Source organism: Guillardia theta (genome assembly GCF_000315625.1).
Source record: "Guillardia theta CCMP2712 unplaced genomic scaffold GUITHscaffold_87, whole genome shotgun sequence".
Classification (NCBI taxonomy): domain Eukaryota; class Cryptophyceae; order Pyrenomonadales; family Geminigeraceae; genus Guillardia; species Guillardia theta.
In genome coordinates, this window is record NW_005434587.1 from 180,153 (window position 1) to 198,701 (window position 18,549).

The following is an 18,549-nucleotide window of genomic DNA, read 5'->3' on the forward strand; positions in this document are numbered from 1 at the left end:
TCCCTCCCTCCCTCCCTCCCTCCCTCCCAGCATCGTTGGGTCGCACTGGATCACCATCTTCTCTGAGCTAGGAAACCCGACAGTGGGCTGCATTTTTACTCAATCATAGGGGCACAGGGTGGGCATGGAGGCAGCGGAGGAGGAGGAGGCGGAGGTGCGGGCGATAGCGAAGCTGCTGGAGGTCTACTGCAAGGGATCGAACGGGAAGTATGACGCCTACACGGACAAGAAACTTGTGGATACCTGCCAGAGGGAGCTGGGAGAGGAGATGGTGGAGACGAGGACTGGTGGGCCCAAGGGCAGGTTGCTCCGGGCCTTTGCGGATAAACTCAATAAGTTCGACAAGTTTTCAGGAAAGACGAGGACCGAGGCGCTATGCAATCTGGCCGAAGTAAGCTTGCTTCCCTGTGCGATGGCACCTTACGAGGCCATGGCTGCAGTTGCGCTTGTTGGAACCTACTCGACTCACATATCTCTTGAAAGCAAGCCGAGGGTTCAGGCGACAGCTTGCACCAAGCAGAGACGAGTTGATTCGAGAATGTCTGACGCACTTCAAGCAGATATTGAACAAGAAGGTGTGTCTTCCTGCCCTCTCCTTGCTCACGCTCACTCCTGCTGCAGGTCGGTCCTCAGCGCCAGCCGACTCCCGAAAGGCAGAAGCTTGCTCTCATAATTGGGATCTCCAACTATGACAAGGAAGCTCTCCCCAACTGCACCAGTGATGCTCGTTGTATCTCCGAAGCCTTCAAGAGCAGGGGCTTCGAGACCTACCTGGAGTTCGACACTCAGGATCAAGAGTCGTTCTGGAAAGTTTACGAGGACTTCGCCTCTAAGATCAGACCGCCATGTACCGTTCTGTTCTACGTGGCCGCTCATGGCGCACAATTCCATACAGACGTTCTTGTCTTCCCCATCATTCCCTTCCGGACGAAGGATGCCGAGAAGGCCATCTCGATGCAGGCCATGATCAACAAGATCTCAACACGGCTCGACCCGGACAGCGATGTAGTCATGCTGCTTGACACTTGCAGAGTGAACTTCAGCCAACGAGGCCATCAGGACCTCGAGCAGCTAGCGACACTTCCTCAGACCTGGATCTTGTATGCGACCAAGGAGAGCTACCCGGTGTGTGACGGCCCTGACGGAGGCAACTCACCGTTCACGAGGGCAGTGCTGAGGACTCTGAAGGAGTTGGGGCCCGACGTGGAGTTCTATAAATTTGCTACTTCAGTGAACAAGTACGTGAGAGACTGTGGCATGCAACGGTCTGAGTTGAAGGCGGATATGACAAAAGAATTATTTATATAACGAGATTCATAAAAGTTCTGTCGAAAAGATGCAAAGAACCAAGTCAAACACACAGAAGTCTAATTGTTGTGAATATATTTGATACTTGATTTGCATTATGGGTCATCAAGCCTTTCGCAAGTACGTGCACAGTATTGAACGCCACATCCTGCCATGGGGTATCCATTGTCTATGTGGAAGGTAGTTCTATAGCGTCTACATTGAACACATTGATATCCTTCATAACATCTTTCAGAGCAGAAAGCAACAGCATCAGATAGCTTGTATAAATCATTCGAGTCGACCGATTCAAATAGTTAAACCTGATCTTCGGGGATTTTTGTTTTACAACAGTGACATTCCCACTTCATTTCAGATTGCACCCTTTGAAGTGACTTGATCCAGACCTCAAGATCTTGTGCTGCATCAATGGTATACTCATAAGAGTATCAGCGCTGAGACGAGAGCCTGGTAGATGAAGGCAGCTCTCCGAACCCTGGCAGAGAAAGACTTCATTGCCCGCCTCCGAGTCTTGAACCCTGATCGCTACATCTCTAATACCTCTCCTTCTTCTCCTTCTTCTCTCCTCCTCCTCCTCCCCCCCACCTCCTCCCTCCTCCTCTCCTTCTTGTCCTTCTCCTCCCTCCTCCCTCCTCTCCTTCTCTTCATCCACCCTGCTGATTCTTCTCCTTCTCTCCCACTACGGCTCCCTCTTCCTCCTCTCCCCTCAGCTCCTGGTAGCACTGCTCCTACCCGAGTCGTAGCAAGCGTTGAGTAAATTTCTCCTGCTGGCCCTAACCTTCGGAAATGTGCGGAGGGGGAGGAGCGATGAATGAATGAGATGCTGTCAGACGCGAGCTAGGGAGAGGGAGGGGGAGAGGGAGAGGGAGGGGGAGAGGGAGAGGGAGAGGGAGAGGGAGAGGGAGAGGGAGAGGGAGAGGGAGCGAGATGAAGATGAGGGGAAGCAGAGCAGTGGTGATGCTAGGAGATGGTTTATGAGAACCGGTAGCCACATCAAGCTCTAGCCATGGGAGGAGCAGCGTCGTTGAGTGCAGGCGACAGAAACGCTGCTAACGATGATGAGGGCGGGTCAAAGATCTCATCCTTGATCAACACGATCGGCCTCAAAGGCACGAGCCTGCTCAATCGCTTCAGGAACAGAGCAAGCAGTGTGGAGGAAGCGAGGTCCCCCTCCGATGGCTCACCCACAGGAAAGGAGATGGAGAAACCCAAGTCAAAGCGCAAGAAGTCGAAATCGCAGAAACGAGTGTCGGTAGGAGGACCCGAGGATGCTGACGACTCGAATGACCCCGGAGCTGGTGGGGGTGGTGAAGCATCCAAGGTAACCATGACCCTCCTCTCTCAACTTTGATGCATGCAAGGCTGACTTGTTGTCAGGGAGAGAAGGAGGAGGGCAGGAAGGGAGCGGAGAAGGACCGGGAAGTTGTGCATGATGATGAGGAAGAGGAAGACGAGGAGTTCCTAGAGGCTGTGGAGGGATCGGGAGATGGGAGGATAGACATTAAGAGGAAATCGACTGTCGCTGTGAATCTTCATGCTATCGAAGGCACGTCCAGCGAGCAAGTGCAGGTACATCCACTTCATCTGTTCAACCAGCGCTCATCACGGTCTGAACAGCTCTCACCGACCTCCTCTGAGAAGAATCATGACATCGCCGTCAACGCTGAAGCGCTCGGGAAGGAACAGAAGAGTGACAAGTTGAGGACGAGAGAAGATCTCAAGGGACCGCAGAGATTCTTGGTAAGTCAAACATCACTTCTTCTCCTTCGTCACTCAAAGCAAAGACTGATAAACATGCAGGTGACAATCGAAAAGTGCGAAAAGCTCGTAGTGATGGAGGGCAAGATCAGGTTCCGAGTGATGATGGAGGGTAAAGTGCGGGAGTCAAAGACATTCACGATCGGAGATGAGTTGATCCAGGGGATCGTCAAGGTGTGGACAGGGACGTTGATAGTGAAGGAGGAGTTCTACTTCGAGGTGGCGCAACCAGACTCGTTTGCTTTCGTTGAGGTTATCCATACCATCGACACTGAGGGCTCCAACGACAGAGCTGAGAGTGTGCTGGGAAAGGCGCAGGTCCATCCAACGACCAAGGAAGGCCTTCAGAAGCAGAGCGTGAAGCTGAGCAACGAGGCTGGGATGCTTCAGGCCTCCTGCATCAAGGTCGGTGCCATGCAGGACTCGCTCAAGAGCGAGGACGAGCAGGCGTACATCTCTGCCATGCAGATGCATGCAGACGTGCCGAAGAGCATGATGAGGTTACGAGTGCGAGTGGTTCAAGCGCTTGATATCCCTGCCATGGATGCCAGCGGGACGTCGGACCCATACATCATCCTGACGTGTGGAAGCGTCAAGAAGCGCAGCAAAGTTCAGATGAAGACTCTTCGCCCGCAGTGGCATGAAGACTTTGATTTCTTCTTCCCCGCAAACCAGCCCATCGCAAACCTCGACATCGAGATGTGGGACAGAGACACAGCTGCTCGAGACGACTTCATGGGCAAGACCAGCATCTCCATCGGCGGCCTCATCTACCTCCCTCCCACCCTCCAATGGCTCGCGCTCAAGAACAAGGAGGAGGCGGCGGGAAGACTGCAAATCTTTCTCAAGATGGAGAGCAAGACCGGGACATCGGACTCTCCCCTCAAGGATGACGTTGAACGTTGGTTCGCCAGCGAAAGCCTCCTGCTCTCCTTCTGGGATGGCATCACCGGAGGCATCAAGAGCACGCGGGCTGCCGTCGCCTCCCCTGAGACTAACGAGATGTCGCCAGCCATGCTCAAGATCACCGTGCTGCGAGCCAAGGAGCTCATGGCGGCTGATCGGGGGGGGACGAGCGATCCCTACGTCAAGATTCACATCGGGGATGACGTGAAGAACGGGAAGAAGACGCAGGTGAAGAAGAAGACTCTGGATCCCACGTGGATGGAGACGTTTGAGTTCCTCATCCCTGGCTCGGAAAGGAACGAGGCGATCAACGTCGAATGCCTTGACAAGGACCTGATAGGCTCCGACGACACCCTTGGTCAGTTCGGCATCGCTCTTGACACCATCGTACCTGACAAGGAGTATCGCTCCTGGTACTCGTTCGCCGAAGTCGACGGGAAGTCCTTCCCAGGGCAAGTCGAGCTGCAGTTCGTGCTGAGGGAGGTGCTGGAGTCGTCCAAGGAGGAGGCGGGTGAGAAGGTTCAGAGCTTGCCAGGGCAGGGGAAGCAGCAGAACGCGCCACATCCCAGCTCGTCCGTGAAAGGAGTGCAAGTGATAGTGGTGGGAGGGAGGGCGATGCCGAAGATGGACTCCGGGCCCTTTGGCAAGTGCGACCCGTACCTGATCCTTAAGTTTGGCCAGCAGCAGCACAAGACCCAAGTGATCAAACGCTCGTTGGCTCCCACGTGGAATGAGACTTTCACCTTCGACTTTGAGGACGGGGAGATCTCGTCGGAACTGCTTGTCGAGTGCTACGATTATGACATGATCGGCTCCCATGACTACATCGGCTCAACCTCCCTGGATATCAAGACTCTGACCTCCAAGAAGTCAGAGTGGTTCAAGCTCGTGCATCCTGATAACCCCTCGTACAACGCCGAGGTCTTCCTTACCCTAGTTCCCTCCTTTGAGACTAAGGAGGAGATCGAGCGCAGAGCCGCAGGCTCAGTACCGGACGCCGGTTCTATGACAACCATCCTCATCCTCGACCTGGTGGCTGGCAGAGGGTTGGAAGCCATGGACAGCAACGGAACCAGCGACCCCTACGCGGTCATCCAAGTCGGCAGCGAGAAGAGAAAGTCCAAGGTGATCAAGAAGGACTTGAATCCTGAATGGAACGAGAAGTTTGAGATGGTGGTGAGCGATCTCAACGACTCGCTCAGAGTCTCCGTGTGGGACAAAGACTTGATCGGGTCGGACGACCTCATCGGCGAGACCATCATCCCGCTCTCCACCATCCTCGGTCAGAAGGTACCGCAGAAGTGGTACACCATCTACCGCGACTCCAAGATCATGGGGGAGATCTTGATGGGGCTCAAGCTGCCCAGGCCCGAGGGCTACGTGGACGCTCACGCGGGCTCGCTCGACACCTCCCACGACACGGACACTGACTCCAGTAGCTTCAACGAGCTCCGGCTGAGGCGAGCCTGCCCCCAAGACGTGCGCATCTACATGGCCTGCACCCTATCAGACTTCGCGTACGAGCGGCACCTGCTGCATGAAACCGTCGTGCCGGAGATCCGACGGTTCTGCGAGGCCAGGTACATCACCTGTACCGCCGTTGACGTGCGCATGGGCATGATCGAGGAGTCGGAGGAGCTAGTCAAACTCTGCCTTGACGAGCTCGACAAGTCCTCCATCTTCCTCTGCCTGGTCGGCGAGAAGTACGGAAGGCGCGTGGAGGACGTGGCGTCGCTGATGGAGCTGAGGCCATGGACGGAGAACCTCAAAGGAAAGAGCATCGTGGAGTTTGAAGTCGCAGCTGCTCTTATCGAAGACGCGTCAAAGTTCGCGGGCAGAGCGTTTGTGTACATCCGAGACCCAAGCTTCATCGACAGCATCCCTGGCCTCAACCGAGGAGACTTCACCGAGGAGGACCCCTCCAACCTGCTGGCGCTGGAGGCGTTCAAGAAACGTTTGCACTCCATAGACAACCTGCCGGTGGTTGACAACTACCCCGAGCCCAGCAAGGTCATGGACAAGATCCAGAGAGACCTGAAGAAGGTAGTGAAGCAGGTCTACGACAAGGAGACGAGGAGGAGGCTGTTGAGCCCTCAGCGCAAGTTCAACCTCTCCTACTGCAGTGAGCCGATCGCTCACTACGTGCTGGACCCTGAGCCGGGGCTGCGACTCAACAACTACGTCGCATTCGATGACAGGAGCCTGATGCTGATCTTGGGCCCCAACGGCAGCGGCAAGACTTCCTTCATCAGGACATGGGCCAACATCTACGAGCTGAGAAGATGCAAAGACGTCTTCTTCTTCCTCCACTTCGACCTCGGCGCTGCTGGGGTAGAATCAGCTCGGGGCGTGCTGAGGAGAATCTTGTTTGAGATGAAGAAATTCTTCGGCATCGAAGGAGACGTTCCCATCGACTACGTGCAGATCAAGCGCACGTTCCTCTTGTGGATTCTGCTGGGGACGACCAAGGGTGGGGTCATCCTGGTCATCGACGGGGCCGATGGGTTTGACGAGCCGAACGACGGGATCTTGTCGTTGCTTGAGTGCATACCGGAGACGCTCCCCAAGGGCCTCAAGATCATCCTCTCCATGACTGCCGGCGCTCCTGTGTCGAATCTCATCTTGAAACGGATGCACTCCTGTCAAACCATCACCCTGGGCGCGCTCTCCGTTCAAACCCGACAAACGATCTGCGAATCTGTTTTCAAGTCACATGGAAGGGACCCCAAAGACCTCGATGATAAGATCATAAACGATACAGACAGCAGGTCTCCTATAAGCCTGAAGCTTAAAGTTCAATTGTATCTTCACACAGGTGAATTTTTCCACGCGCAGACGCTGCAACAGACTGTCTTACAGCTTCTGTCGTTGCTTGAAATGAAATTTCACGATCAGTCACCGGGTTTGGTAGAGACTGTTCTGACTTCCCTTGCAAGGTCTCGACGTGGATTGACGGATTCTGAGCTCATCGCAATTGGAGGGATCAACAGGCACATGTGGAGTAAATTTTCTCGAGCAAGTGAAGAACTTTTGACGGGGATGGCAAGTTTGGTGAACTTTCAGCATGAGATCATTGACGAGGCAGTGAACATCAGATATCTCGATACCGAAGAGAAGAAGCAGAGGAGAACAGTCTCCCTGGCGACCTTCTTCGAAGCAAGTCCTCTCTCATTCCGCAAGGTGGAAGAATATCCCTGGCTGCTGGCAACCAACGCTCGGTACTGGTTCCAGACAGCACAGCCAAGCGAATACAAGAACGTCTGGAAGAAGCTCCGAGACTGTCTCACAGACTTGGACTTCTTTCAAGAGATCTATCAGGATTGCTTCGTTTCCGATTTGCATGATTTGTGGGAAGAAATGTCGTCGGTGTATGACCTGGTGGAAGAGTATACCAACAGTGTGAATGCATATGCGTCGAAGACAGCTTACAGCAGTTCTTCGGATAGAATCGTAGCCAAAGTGCATTTGGCTCTGTGCCAGACAAAAGTTGCGAGGTTCTTTCGAGATTGCTCTCGGTTTGAATCAGCGCAAGGCATGTTCCTGCGCTCGCTGGAGTCCTGGAAGCTTTGTCCTGGAAAGGAGAGGGAGGTGGTGAACGTTTACTTCGAGCTCGGGCTGATGCTGCGCACGTGGGGAAAATACGCGGAGGCCGAAGAGACGCTGAAGGGCTCCTTCGCCTTCATGGAGAATGCGCAAGGGAAGGAGAGCAGCGTCAAGATGGGAGAAGTCCTGCACTTCGTCTCAGATTGTCTTCGGCGGCAGAAGAAGGAGAGCGAGGCTTACTACTACGCCGACCGATCTTACCATCGGCTTCAGGACAGTCTGGATTCCGATCAGCTCGACAAGTCGCCGTTGTACGCGAGATGCTTGTACAACCTGGGGGTAGTGTGTGAGATCCTGGACAGGAAGCAGGCGGCGCTCGAGCACTACGACAAGTCTGTGCTGGTGTTTGAAAGGTCTCTTGGCACTCTCAACGTGGAGTACTCGCAGGCCCTCGAGAGTCTCGCGGCCTCTTACCAAGGGGTCGGCGACCTCACCAAGGCTGCCGCCTCCTATCAGAAGCTCCTGCCGGTGAAGGCCGAGATGTCCTTCCTCGGCGGCAGCCTCGGCGACGTCACGTCAGCTCAGAACAACTTGGCGGCGATCTTCGTGAAGCTGGGAGACCTCAAGGCCGCAGAGGTCCTCTACCGCAAGGCCGTCAGGCATCGCGAGCACTACTACGGTCACTCCCACCCCACCGTAGCCAGATCCCTGGAGATGCTGGGGAACCTGCTGGCGGAGGTGGGAGAGCTGCAAGAAGCGACGTTGCTGCTGCAACGGGCGTTGAGTATCCGCAACGAAGTGTTTGGCAAAGACGACGTGGAGTCGGCTGCCACGGTTCTGAACCTGAGCACGGTGCAGTGCCGACGGGGGCAGTACGTGTCAGGTCGCGACCTCTTCAAGAAGTGGCTGAGGATCATGCTGCAAGCTCTCGGCGCGAGTCACCCAACTTGCATCTGGGCTGTTCAGTGGCTCGACCGCTGGCCCGAGGGAGGAGCCCCGGGCAGCCGACTGTCCAAGGCAGACGACGGCCGGCATGGAGCACTGCCGCCTGGCAAGCTGATAGTCAAGGTTCTGAGAGGAAGGAGGCTGAAGGCGATGGACAGCGGCAAGTCCAGCGACCCCTACGTGGTGGTTGAGCTGTCAGGGCAGCGGAAGAAGACCTGGCCCAAGATGAAGACAACGAACCCTGAATGGAATGAAGTCATGGAGTTCAACGTGAGTAAGGACGACAGGATGAACGGGGAGTTAGCTCTGCAGTGCTTCGATAAGGATCTGATAGGAGAGGACGACAACATGGGATCTTTCACCTTCAAGGTCAACCAGGTGACTCTGCTTGACTTGTTGCATTGTGTTGACACCGTCACCTGTAGCTGCCGCTCGCCCAGCCCTATCGGGTCTGGCAGGCGTTTGATGACCCTGAGGAGTTTCCAGGGGAGATCGAGGTGGAGATGTTGCTGCTGGAGAACGAAGTGATCGGGATGCCCTTCCAAGCAAGCAAGGAGGGTCCAAGTCTCCTGACTCAGATCGAGGACAAGCGAAGAGCTGAGAAGTTGAGGGAGGAGCAGCTGGCAGATGCCTCGCAACAGCAGCAAGAGAGAGAAACGAGGATGAAAGTTCGAGAAAAGATCAACAGAGCGTCGGAAATGAAGATCGAGAGAGAGCGAAGGAGGGAGGCTAGGATAGCGGCTGGTTTGGATGCTGACATGGACAACGAGTCCGAAGCCCTGGAAGACTTGGAAGAGGTCGATACGGGGGAGCAGGGACTTGAGGACAAGGGCGACGAGGCTGCTGCTGCTCACGAGCAGGCTGAAAGTCAAGGAGGAGATGATGCAAACCTGGATGGAGACGCTGCAGAAGCGAGCAAGGATGAGGAAGAGGACGAGGCCTGGGACGATCAAGGCGCGTCGAGGCTCCACTACGCTGCGATGCATGGGAAGGAAGACAAAGTCAACGAGCTGCTGGACAAGAAGTTCAACCCCAATGTGCGAGACAAGGACGGGCTGTCTCCGCTCCATTACGCGTGCGGTGAGGGGCATCTGGGTATCGTGGTGATCCTCTTGGAGCGAGGAGGAGACCTGCTTGCCCAGGACAAGGACGGTGACGGGCCTCTGCACGTTGCCATCCAAGAGCACCAGGAAGAAGTCTGCACGCTCCTGTTGAAGCATCATCCCGACGTGGTGAACATGCGGGGGGCCCATGGCAACACTGCCCTGCACATGCTGGCGGCCATGGAGAGCGAGTGGGAGAGCATGTTGGTGAAGCTGTTGGAGAGCGGAGCTGACGCCACCATCAAGAACGATTACGGGGAGACTGCCGTCCAGATGGCCAAGGACGTGTTCGATGCTATCTTCAATCACCCCCATTATCTCATCATCTGCAAGGCCCTGGGGTTGTCAGAGAGCAGCGATCAGGTCAAGGGAGCTCCTCTCAAGCCCAAGATCGCCCTCAAGCTCTGGTCGGTGATCGAGCAGAACGACACGGAGGTCATGTTGAAGTACCTCAGAGGAGGTCTGGACATCGATGGACGGCTGGATGAGACAGGTCTGACGATGCTGATGCTCGCCTCACAGCAGCTGAGACGAGAGATGCTGGAGCTCATGGCGGATCCTGGTTGGGATTTGAACATCAACATCGCGACTGATACAGGGCAAACAGCTCTCCACCACCTCGTGCTCAACGGCAGAGCTCTCACGGTGGAGTGCCTCGATATCCTCTTGAAACTGAACCCCGATGCGAACATCCAGGACAGCAAGGGTTACACAGCGCTGCATTACGCAGCAGAGTTGTGCAGTGAAGAGGTGGTGAGGGTGTTGATCGAGAGGGGAGGAGCGGACACGTTGGTGGCAACCCATGCTGGCGACACTCCCCTCCACCTGTCAGCGCTGGCGTGCAGAGGTGACGTGGTGCCTCTGCTGGTGAAGAAGCTTGAGATCAGATCGAAACAGCAGTTCACATTTGTGAACTCGGAGATGGCCATGAGAGATTTTATCAACAAGATCAACCAGGTCGGAGATACCGCCCTCCACCTCGCCTGCAGATCTGATTCAAACTCCCGCATCGTCAGCCTTCTGCTTCAGAACAGCGCCAACCTGCACTCCATGAACAAGTTTGAAGAGACTCCTCTCGACGTCGCGCAGAAGTACCGACAGGGAGATCTGATCAACCTGCTCAACGAGTGGTCGAAGAGCGAAGAGGCTTCTGTCAACACCGACCTCGTCAGAGACATCACTCGATTCACCTTTGCGATCAAGGATGACGATCGCGAGACCGTGAAGACCATGCTCGCCTCGGGGCACTTTGAACTCAATGCGGCCTGCAATGAGATAGGGGACACGTACTGCCACATCGCAGCAGCAGAAGGGCGGGTAGAGATCCTGAAGGAGCTCTTCTTGCAAGGTTCCTACCTTCACAACCAGAACCTGATCGGTTGCACGCCCCTCCATGCGGCTGCGATGAGGGGGAGTGTGGGAGCCATCAAGTGGCTGCTGCAAAATGGAGCTGATCCTCGGGCAAGCGACAGCGAGGGGTACTGCCCGATGCACTACGCAGCTGGGGAAGGGCACGTGGAGGCCATCGACTGCCTGCTGAGCATCGGGAGATGCGACGAGACGCTCAAGACGTTTCAGGGGCTGACCATGCTTCACATCGCGATATCGGAGAGAAGGAAAACCGTGGTCGAGTACCTCTTGAAGCGCAACCCGCAATTCGCCTCCATCTCAGACTCCGACGGGAAAGTACCGCTGGACTACTGCGACTTGAATGGGAACGACGAAGAGCTGGTCAAGCAGCTCAAGGTACTTGTTGATATCGTCACGTGTGATCTCACTCTTGTGTGCTAGGCTGCCAGCACTGGGAGCAGAGTAATGTTGCTGGTTGAAAACATGCGAAACTGAAACTAACGCTGACTCGGTGCGGCCACTCGGAGGCCGCCACTGACTCCTGCTGTCACGTCACAGTGCCGTCATGTCTATCTTGAACTTCAAGTTTGTGCATTAAAGTTTCTTGACTGAAATGGAAAAAGGCAAACCGAAGCAAACGCACTCAGGGCCGCTGTCAGCAGCTCCATGGTGATCCGTCAAGTACCAGAGAACCCGCAAAGCGTCAGCACTGATGAATATAAGACCATCCGTACCTGCAGTGAAGGGACTCCCGGAAGGCTTTCGGCGGGTGATGGGTAGAGCTCCATTGCGTAGCTACCATCGGGCCCGGAGAAGAGCTGCCTGAACCTGCCGGTATGGTAGCCTGATGGCCCCCCCGGCCCGCTAGTTTTACTCACCGGTGAGTTTTAGTTATCACACCGGGCCAGCCCCGCCGTGTCGAATGTGGTGTGAAACGGCTCGTAACGGTTCAGCGAAGGGGCGCCGAAGCAATGGTGGCAGTCTACGGAACCACCGGGAATGGCGTCCATGAGCGCATGTACCAGCGCAGTACCAGGTGAGAGGAATGAACTGAACGTGAAGGAAAATGAACATGAGGATGAACATGAGGATGAACATGAGGATGCGATCGAGAATGGAGGAGGTGTTGGAGGGATGAAAGTGCAGGGTACAATCAGAGCGATTCTCATGTCTTTTGAAACTGTGTTAAGATGAGCTGGAGGTTTCCCATCAATTCAAAGATTCAGTTAGGTTATGAATCATTACTGACTCTCCGATAGATCAGTTGATTGCATCTTCTCCTTACTTGTTCTCTCGAGACACTAACTCTATGTTTTCCCTGCAGCAACTCCAAGCGCACAGTTTTGGCTGTCGCATCTGTAGCCGTCGCATGTTTGTGCGCGTATCTTGTGGTTTCATCTGAAGTTCGAAGTGGGCCGGCAATGCTGTTGTTCCCCACACCCACCCTCAAAAATCTTCTTGGCACCTTCATGAGACAGCAAGGAGCTTCCAAGTCGGATATCTCCAAGATGAACAAGTATTACTCCAAGAAGGGACGTGTTCAGATGCTCGACGACTTGAGCGGCGAGTTCGATCCCATCTCTGACGCTGACTCCAACTACGCCCGTGCCATCGGCATCAAGTCCGTCTCCAGGACGAACCCCGTTATTACCGAGGACATGGACTTCTCGCCGGAGAAGAAGGGGCGTGTTCAGATGCTCGACGACTTGAGCGGCGAGTTCGATCCCATCTCTGACGCTGACTCCAACTACGCCCGTGCCATCGGCATCAAGTCCGTCTCCAGGACGAACCCCGTTATTACCGAGGACATGGACTTCTCGCCGGAGAAGAAGGGGCGTGTTCAGATGCTCTACGATGTCGACGGCCCTCAGGTAATTCTGTTGTTAGGAATTTCGGTTTCGGTTGTATTGAATTTAAATTTCTCCAGGCTTCTGATCCCAAGAAGACGGTTCTTGCCAGGCATGCGATCCATCAAAAGAACAGGGCTCAGAAACAGCAGGTTGGAACCTCAATCGCAGTTGCAAACATGCTTGAGATACGCGATTGCATTGTTCTTTTCATGATAGCAAGTTGCGTTCTGTGGATATTCCTGCCTATTGAATATTGCAATTTGGCAGAAGAGCCTTGCATTCATGATCAAGAATAACATTCTTGGAACTGCGGACAAAGCCAGAGTTCAGGTTTGATGTTTTGACAGCTGTGCAGCAGTCATTGAGTATCTCTCAGATGTTGTCCAATTCTGCAAGGAAGACGGTCAATGTCTGGCAACAGGTCTCGCTCCGATACTGTGCCATCAATGTTTGATCCGAGTTGCTTCACAGATTGGTGCTCAGGAGCCTTCCAATGCTGCGCAGTCAGTAATGAAGCAGAATGACGATGCCGGATACAAGGTTCCGTTTGACTCAATCTCTATGACACCTTACTTACTGGCGGTCAGGCTCCCACCCAGAAGCTCGACGACGTCAGCAGCGAGTTCGATCCCATCTCTGACGCTGACTCCAACTACGCCCGTGCCATCGGCATCAAGTCCGTCTCCAGGACGAACCCCGTTATTACCGAGGACATGGACTTCTCGCCAGAGAAGAAGGGGCGTGTTCAGATGCTCGACGACTTGAGCGGCGAGTTCGATCCCATCTCTGACGCTGACTCCAACTACGCCCGTGCCATCGGCATCAAGTCCGTCTCCAGGACGAACCCCGTTATTACTGAGGACATGGACTTCTCGCCGGAGAAGAAGGGGCGTGTTCAGATGCTTGACGACGTCAGCAGCGAGTTCGATCCCATCTCTGACGCTGACTCCAACTACGCCCGTGCCATCGGCATCAAGTCCGTCTCCAGGACGAACCCCGTTATTACCGAGGACATGGACTTCTCGCCGGAGAAGAAGGGGCGTGTTCAGATGCTCTACGATGCCGACGGCCCTCAGGTTCGAGACCCATCATATAGTAGTCATGCTTGACTTGGCACACAGCCCAGTGATGGATCATCTGCAAGCTGGGCCGCCGCCGGACGCGTTGATCAGGTGCAGCAATTTTGTCATTGTTGTACATTGAGCTTCCAGTCAGGCTGGCCGGGCATCCAGCTCTCTTGCAAGGCAGATCCGAGCTGCTCAACCCCGGTTTTGAAAACTGAGATTTTAAAGCATTTGTACAATACAGTGCAGAGTTGCAGAAACTTCATGCTCTCCTCATCCCATCAATGCTTCGGTTGTGTTGCTCAAAAGTTAGCATCACAAGAATGTCTCTAGAACTCTTTATTCATCATACTTCTCGTTCTCGTATGCATTTAGCAAGAGGAGTTGCCAAATGGGTCGCACACCTGTGTGACACTTCAGATGTACATCTCAAAACATTAGACAAAACATAACAACAAAAAGAACACCAAACAATGAGCCAAACAATGATGGGGGGCGGGGGGCAGCAAGAAAGAAAATAAAAGCGAGTAGACTCCACCCACTTGAGTGGGATCCAGTGATGAAACATAATTAGCACAGGAATAAGAAAAGATGAACGAAGAGGACAGAGAAGTCCCTTCAAAGCCACCGATGCACCAAAGGCAAAGATGAGAAACTTGCAACATTGAGGTCAAACAAACGAGCTCAAGCCATGAAACGTGATCAGAGGAAAACACTGGTGGAGATCTCCACCTTCTCGGGGGTCGAGAACTTGGCGCGCAGGAGCTTGTCGTTCTGGTAGGTGGAGATGAGCGAGGAGAACATTGCTGCGCCGGTAACGAGCTGATACCCTACCCCTCATTCATACTATTGCTCAAGGGTTATTCAGAAGGGGGGTGTCTGGGACCAGCAACTCCTGCCGGGTTGTCGCCTGTCACCGGAAAGAGTATTAAAACATTCTTGAAATATTTATCAATTAATTGAGAGTAATTTTAAATTTACAAAATGATTCAAACACATTGTAATCATATTTTGTCAAAATTATGATTACCGGTAGGGTGTTTTATTTTGGTGTCTGTTCAGTTGCCTCTTCACACAAGAAAGACACCACACTGCCAGCTAGCAGAGAAATTACTGCCTCTCGTTTTACCCCTATTGGACCGGGTGCGCCCCGGGGATTGAGCCGGGCCGTCCGGCGGCCGGGCGGCGCACTCCCCCTTCAGCCGGGCTGCGTGCCTCTCTTCGCCCGGCAACCCGATCGGACCGTTCAGGGTCATCGGACCGAGTCGCGGCGGCGGCGGGGCCACGGCGGCCGGACCCTGACTCGGCGGCGGCAATGACTCACTCGGACCGTACGACGATCAGTGTGCCAAGTTGATTCAGGCTAGAACTTCGGAAGCGGCTAGGAGTAGCCTAGGCCGCTGCACCGGGCGGCCGCATGTCGGTCGGATGATCCCGCCGGGCCGCAAGTTAAGTTAAAAATCAGCACACTGCCGCAGAGCGCCATTTTTGAAATCCTGATTGATTTTTCAATTTCGTTTCAAGTTCGAAATTTCGCGGCAAAGTAACTTCCGTACAGGGTCTAGAGTGTGGCTTTACAACTTTCGGACCCTACTGAACTGACATGAGAGTGATGCGGTAGGGGGTAGTCCGTGGAAAACAAAGGGGTAGTGAGGTGCCAGGCTCAGCCGCTGTGTCCGGCAAAGGACCGGTCATGTGTACTTCTGATAAAACCGGGGGTACTAGGGTAGCCGCTCTACTGAATGATCACGTTGTTCCAGTCTGTCGGGGGTCAGGGGGTGGTGGAGTCGCAGCTACTCTTTCAGTGACCCCTCAGTTACCTCGATATTCGATGTAAATCTGGGGGTGGGGTAGACTCGGTCAAACTTTGAAACTTTCAAGGGATAGGAGGGGTCCCGGCATGGGGTTGGGGTCGGTAAGGGGGGTGGGGGTTGAAGCAGAGTGGTGGAGTGGTTGATACGATGGCTGGCCCAGGTGGGAGGGGGCGAAGGAGGAGAGGGGAGAAGACAGACAGATATGAAGAAGAGAAAACGTAAAGAGAAGAGAAACGAATCAACAGTTTGAGGAGGATTTTTTGAGTGTGGGAGTTGGAGCAGTGCAAGATTCAAGCAAGCAGGAAGGAGGCTATCATAGAAGAATGAAAGGGGTGGTTGTATGGCATAGGATGGATAGCAGACGGATAATTACAAGTAGATGTATGCCAGATCTTTTCAGATTTCTGTTTATTATTAGCATAACTCACTGATGTCTTATCTAGGCTAAAACATATTGATAACAAATGAGGTGATTTGAAAAGGCGACTTGAACGGTACCTACTATGAAGAGTTTGTTCCGACTGGGGGGTTACGGAAGTTCTCAACGGGCAAAGTCGTACCTAAATCCAGAGGTGCGTTCTTCACAAACTCAAGCATTCGAAGTTGAATAGGAATCTGTGCGAAGGTTTCGCAAGATGGAAAAGTCATGTGCGAGTTGGTTGCGGGCGACGAGGTCTCAACCACCACGAAGCTTCAAAATTATTTGCCACCGGTGATTTGTAACTGTATGTGCACACACTGTTGACCTCTAGTCGTGCTTTCAGACCGATGGGTTGATTTGGAAAGATAAAGGTGCTAGTCGTGGAACCCTTGTGAGTTTAAGGCCCTCAGTGCTTTCAGATCGTGAATTTTTCTATCATCACAGGTGATCGGTGCAATTTCAACAACAAACATGGTAATTTGAGGATCTCTTATTGCGGTGTCATGCCATTTAATGTCCACGTCCGTCATGATTCTTGATTTCATTTTAATGGAATGCCTCCAGAAACTGGGCAAGAAGTCCAAAACATCGAAACATAATCCAAACAAGGTCAGGCGACAGACTCTCAATTCGCAGATTCCATTCGCTTCATGATACCCACATCACCTTTTTCTGAAGACATTGTGCAAGGAGACTCATTTTTCCTACTCACAGGTGTATGGGGGAGGAACCCTACCACCAGGATGGGAACATTTAAGTGCTCTTCGAGCCGATCCTTCCGCACCAAAACAGATGGAAAAGGAGAAGCCGTCCTCTCACAAGGCATTTTGCGATTGCAACCTCGATGCTCTTTGTGATACTGCTTTCTCCTCCTCAGAACGACGATCCTGCAGTTGTAGATACTGACCTGATGAGTACCTTCGGTCGCGTCCGCTCAAGCCACGAGTCAACGAATGCACCAGAGCCATCAACTCAGCATCCTGACTCTAGTTCGGAAGATGCGAAGAGAAATGCTTGGAAAGAGGACATTGAAGCTCTGTACAAAGAAGCTGAAAGCGCACATCATATTGGGTGAGACGATCAGTCGATGACCGATGATCTGTTCCAATCTCGTTTGATTGCAACAAACTTGCAGAGACTTCGAGGCAGCTGCTCATCTTTATGATGCCATTCTTTCGCGCGATCCATATCATACAAGGTTGATACATGCACAACAGATTTTGCCATCGTGAAATTGAATTTAGATCGTTGGCGGGCTTTGCGATGCTGATGCGTATGCGAGGTCATCTGGAAGAAGCCGAAGCGGTCTGTAGCATGCGTTCACCTTCCTATGAGGGAATTGACATGCAATGTTCTTTCTCAGCTTTACTTGCAAGCTATAAAGATCGATTCCGCATTTCCTGATGCTCTCTGTGGATATGGTCTTCTGCTTCGAACTATTGACAGGTAGTGGGCGTCACTGTCACTGCGTTTAAAGAGACTTGAACAAATTTGTGAAGGCATGAGGAAGCAGAAGACATGTACAAGCGAGCTCTGGAACTTGATCCTTGCCATGTCAACACACTTTGCTCATATGGAGCGTTCATGGTCTTGTTGTCACGACGGCTGGACGAGATTTGATCCATCCTTACAGCATACTCTTAAGAACAACCCTGATGAAGCTGAAGCCATGTACTTGAAGGCTTTGAAGATCGATCCGCACCATGTGGATAGGTCTCGTTGACATCGAATTTAAGTCTGCCTGACCTAGGTCCAGCATTTGCAACTATGCCGCCCTCAAGCATGTTGTGAGGAGAGATATGGAAACTGCAGAAGTCCTGTACAGGTCTTGCTAACCTCCCCTACAAGCCAATCTGAATTCTGAGTGTTCCTATGGCAGAATGGGCTTAGAAGAGAACCCAGATCATGTTGGAATTTTGTACAACTATAGTTCTTTGCTTGAAGAGATGGGCAACGATGATGGAAGGTACGGATGTCTGAAAGGCTTGCCCTTGCTCAGCTGTGATCATAACAGGGCGGAAGAAATGTACGAAAGAGCGATGGAGCTGATTCAGCTTCTATCTCCGGGAATAGTGGAGAGCGAATCTGATTACTGCACAGAGTCCTCGGTCAATGACGAAGAATGGTAGCGTGCTCAAAGCATGTTAGTTGGGTCTAATGTTGTGGTTTGGTAGGGATGGAGAGTGCGATGACTATGGAACGGACGAGTACGACGATGAGGCGCAAGAGGTTGCCGATCAACTCTACAAGTTTTCTTTTGGACTCGACATTCATGTGCTCGCAGGATGGTGTCAGTCAGAATGAGATGGCAGAGGAAAAAACAACACCTCAGCTTGAGAGCCATAAACAAGTGAGCACTTAGCCGCAAGATTGGTCTCTTTTAGATCGCGCAGTCTGACGGTTCCTTCAGAGCAATCCTTCCGGCCATGTTGTTGATCACTCACGTGAGTACGCAGTCGCGTGAGGTTCCTAGGCTGCTGTCCTATT

General features: G+C 53.1%; 6 protein-coding genes across 6 annotated transcripts; all 6 read left to right on the top strand.

The window, feature by feature from the left end:
- Nucleotides 1-124: 124 nt before the first annotated feature.
- On the top strand, nt 125-1,308 carry GUITHDRAFT_144452 (hypothetical protein; the record flags this gene model as incomplete). The annotated part of the gene is made up of 3 exons (XM_005825069.1): nt 125-391; nt 561-575; nt 622-1,308. 3 exons carry the CDS (start codon nt 125-127, stop codon nt 1,306-1,308), a joined length of 969 nt encoding a protein of 322 aa, XP_005825126.1.
- Nucleotides 1,309-4,080: 2,772 nt separating this feature from the next.
- On the top strand, nt 4,081-5,226 carry GUITHDRAFT_77473 (hypothetical protein; the record flags this gene model as incomplete). Its single annotated transcript, XM_005825070.1, has 2 exons — nt 4,081-4,176; nt 4,657-5,226. Coding segments are annotated over 2 exons (666 nt in total), but the record flags the coding sequence as incomplete, so codon positions are not given.
- Nucleotides 5,227-7,899: 2,673 nt separating this feature from the next.
- On the top strand, nt 7,900-8,469 carry GUITHDRAFT_55412 (hypothetical protein; the record flags this gene model as incomplete). The annotated part of the gene is made up of 1 exon (XM_005825071.1): nt 7,900-8,469. A coding segment is annotated over one exon (570 nt), but the record flags the coding sequence as incomplete, so codon positions are not given.
- A 1,037-nt stretch (nt 8,470-9,506) lies between these two features.
- Nucleotides 9,507-11,042, top strand: GUITHDRAFT_40552 (hypothetical protein; the record flags this gene model as incomplete). Its single annotated transcript, XM_005825072.1, has 2 exons — nt 9,507-9,612; nt 10,843-11,042. Coding segments are annotated over 2 exons (306 nt in total), but the record flags the coding sequence as incomplete, so codon positions are not given.
- An 840-nt stretch (nt 11,043-11,882) lies between these two features.
- On the top strand, nt 11,883-13,160 carry GUITHDRAFT_154776 (hypothetical protein; the record flags this gene model as incomplete). Its single annotated transcript, XM_005825073.1, is given in 6 exon segments — nt 11,883-11,949; nt 12,238-12,784; nt 12,841-12,908; nt 13,027-13,086; nt 13,119-13,122; nt 13,136-13,160. Coding segments are annotated over 4 exon segments (705 nt in total), but the record flags the coding sequence as incomplete, so codon positions are not given.
- A 3,694-nt stretch (nt 13,161-16,854) lies between these two features.
- On the top strand, nt 16,855-18,526 carry GUITHDRAFT_115701 (hypothetical protein; the record flags this gene model as incomplete). The annotated part of the gene is made up of 13 exons (XM_005825074.1): nt 16,855-16,915; nt 16,962-17,133; nt 17,198-17,260; nt 17,307-17,367; nt 17,426-17,508; nt 17,562-17,649; nt 17,696-17,775; nt 17,819-17,887; nt 17,942-18,028; nt 18,077-18,187; nt 18,237-18,291; nt 18,347-18,412; nt 18,473-18,526. The coding sequence occupies 13 exons, from the start codon at nt 16,855-16,857 to the stop codon at nt 18,524-18,526; spliced, it is 1,050 nt and encodes a 349-aa protein (XP_005825131.1).
- Nucleotides 18,527-18,549: the final 23 nt, after the last annotated feature.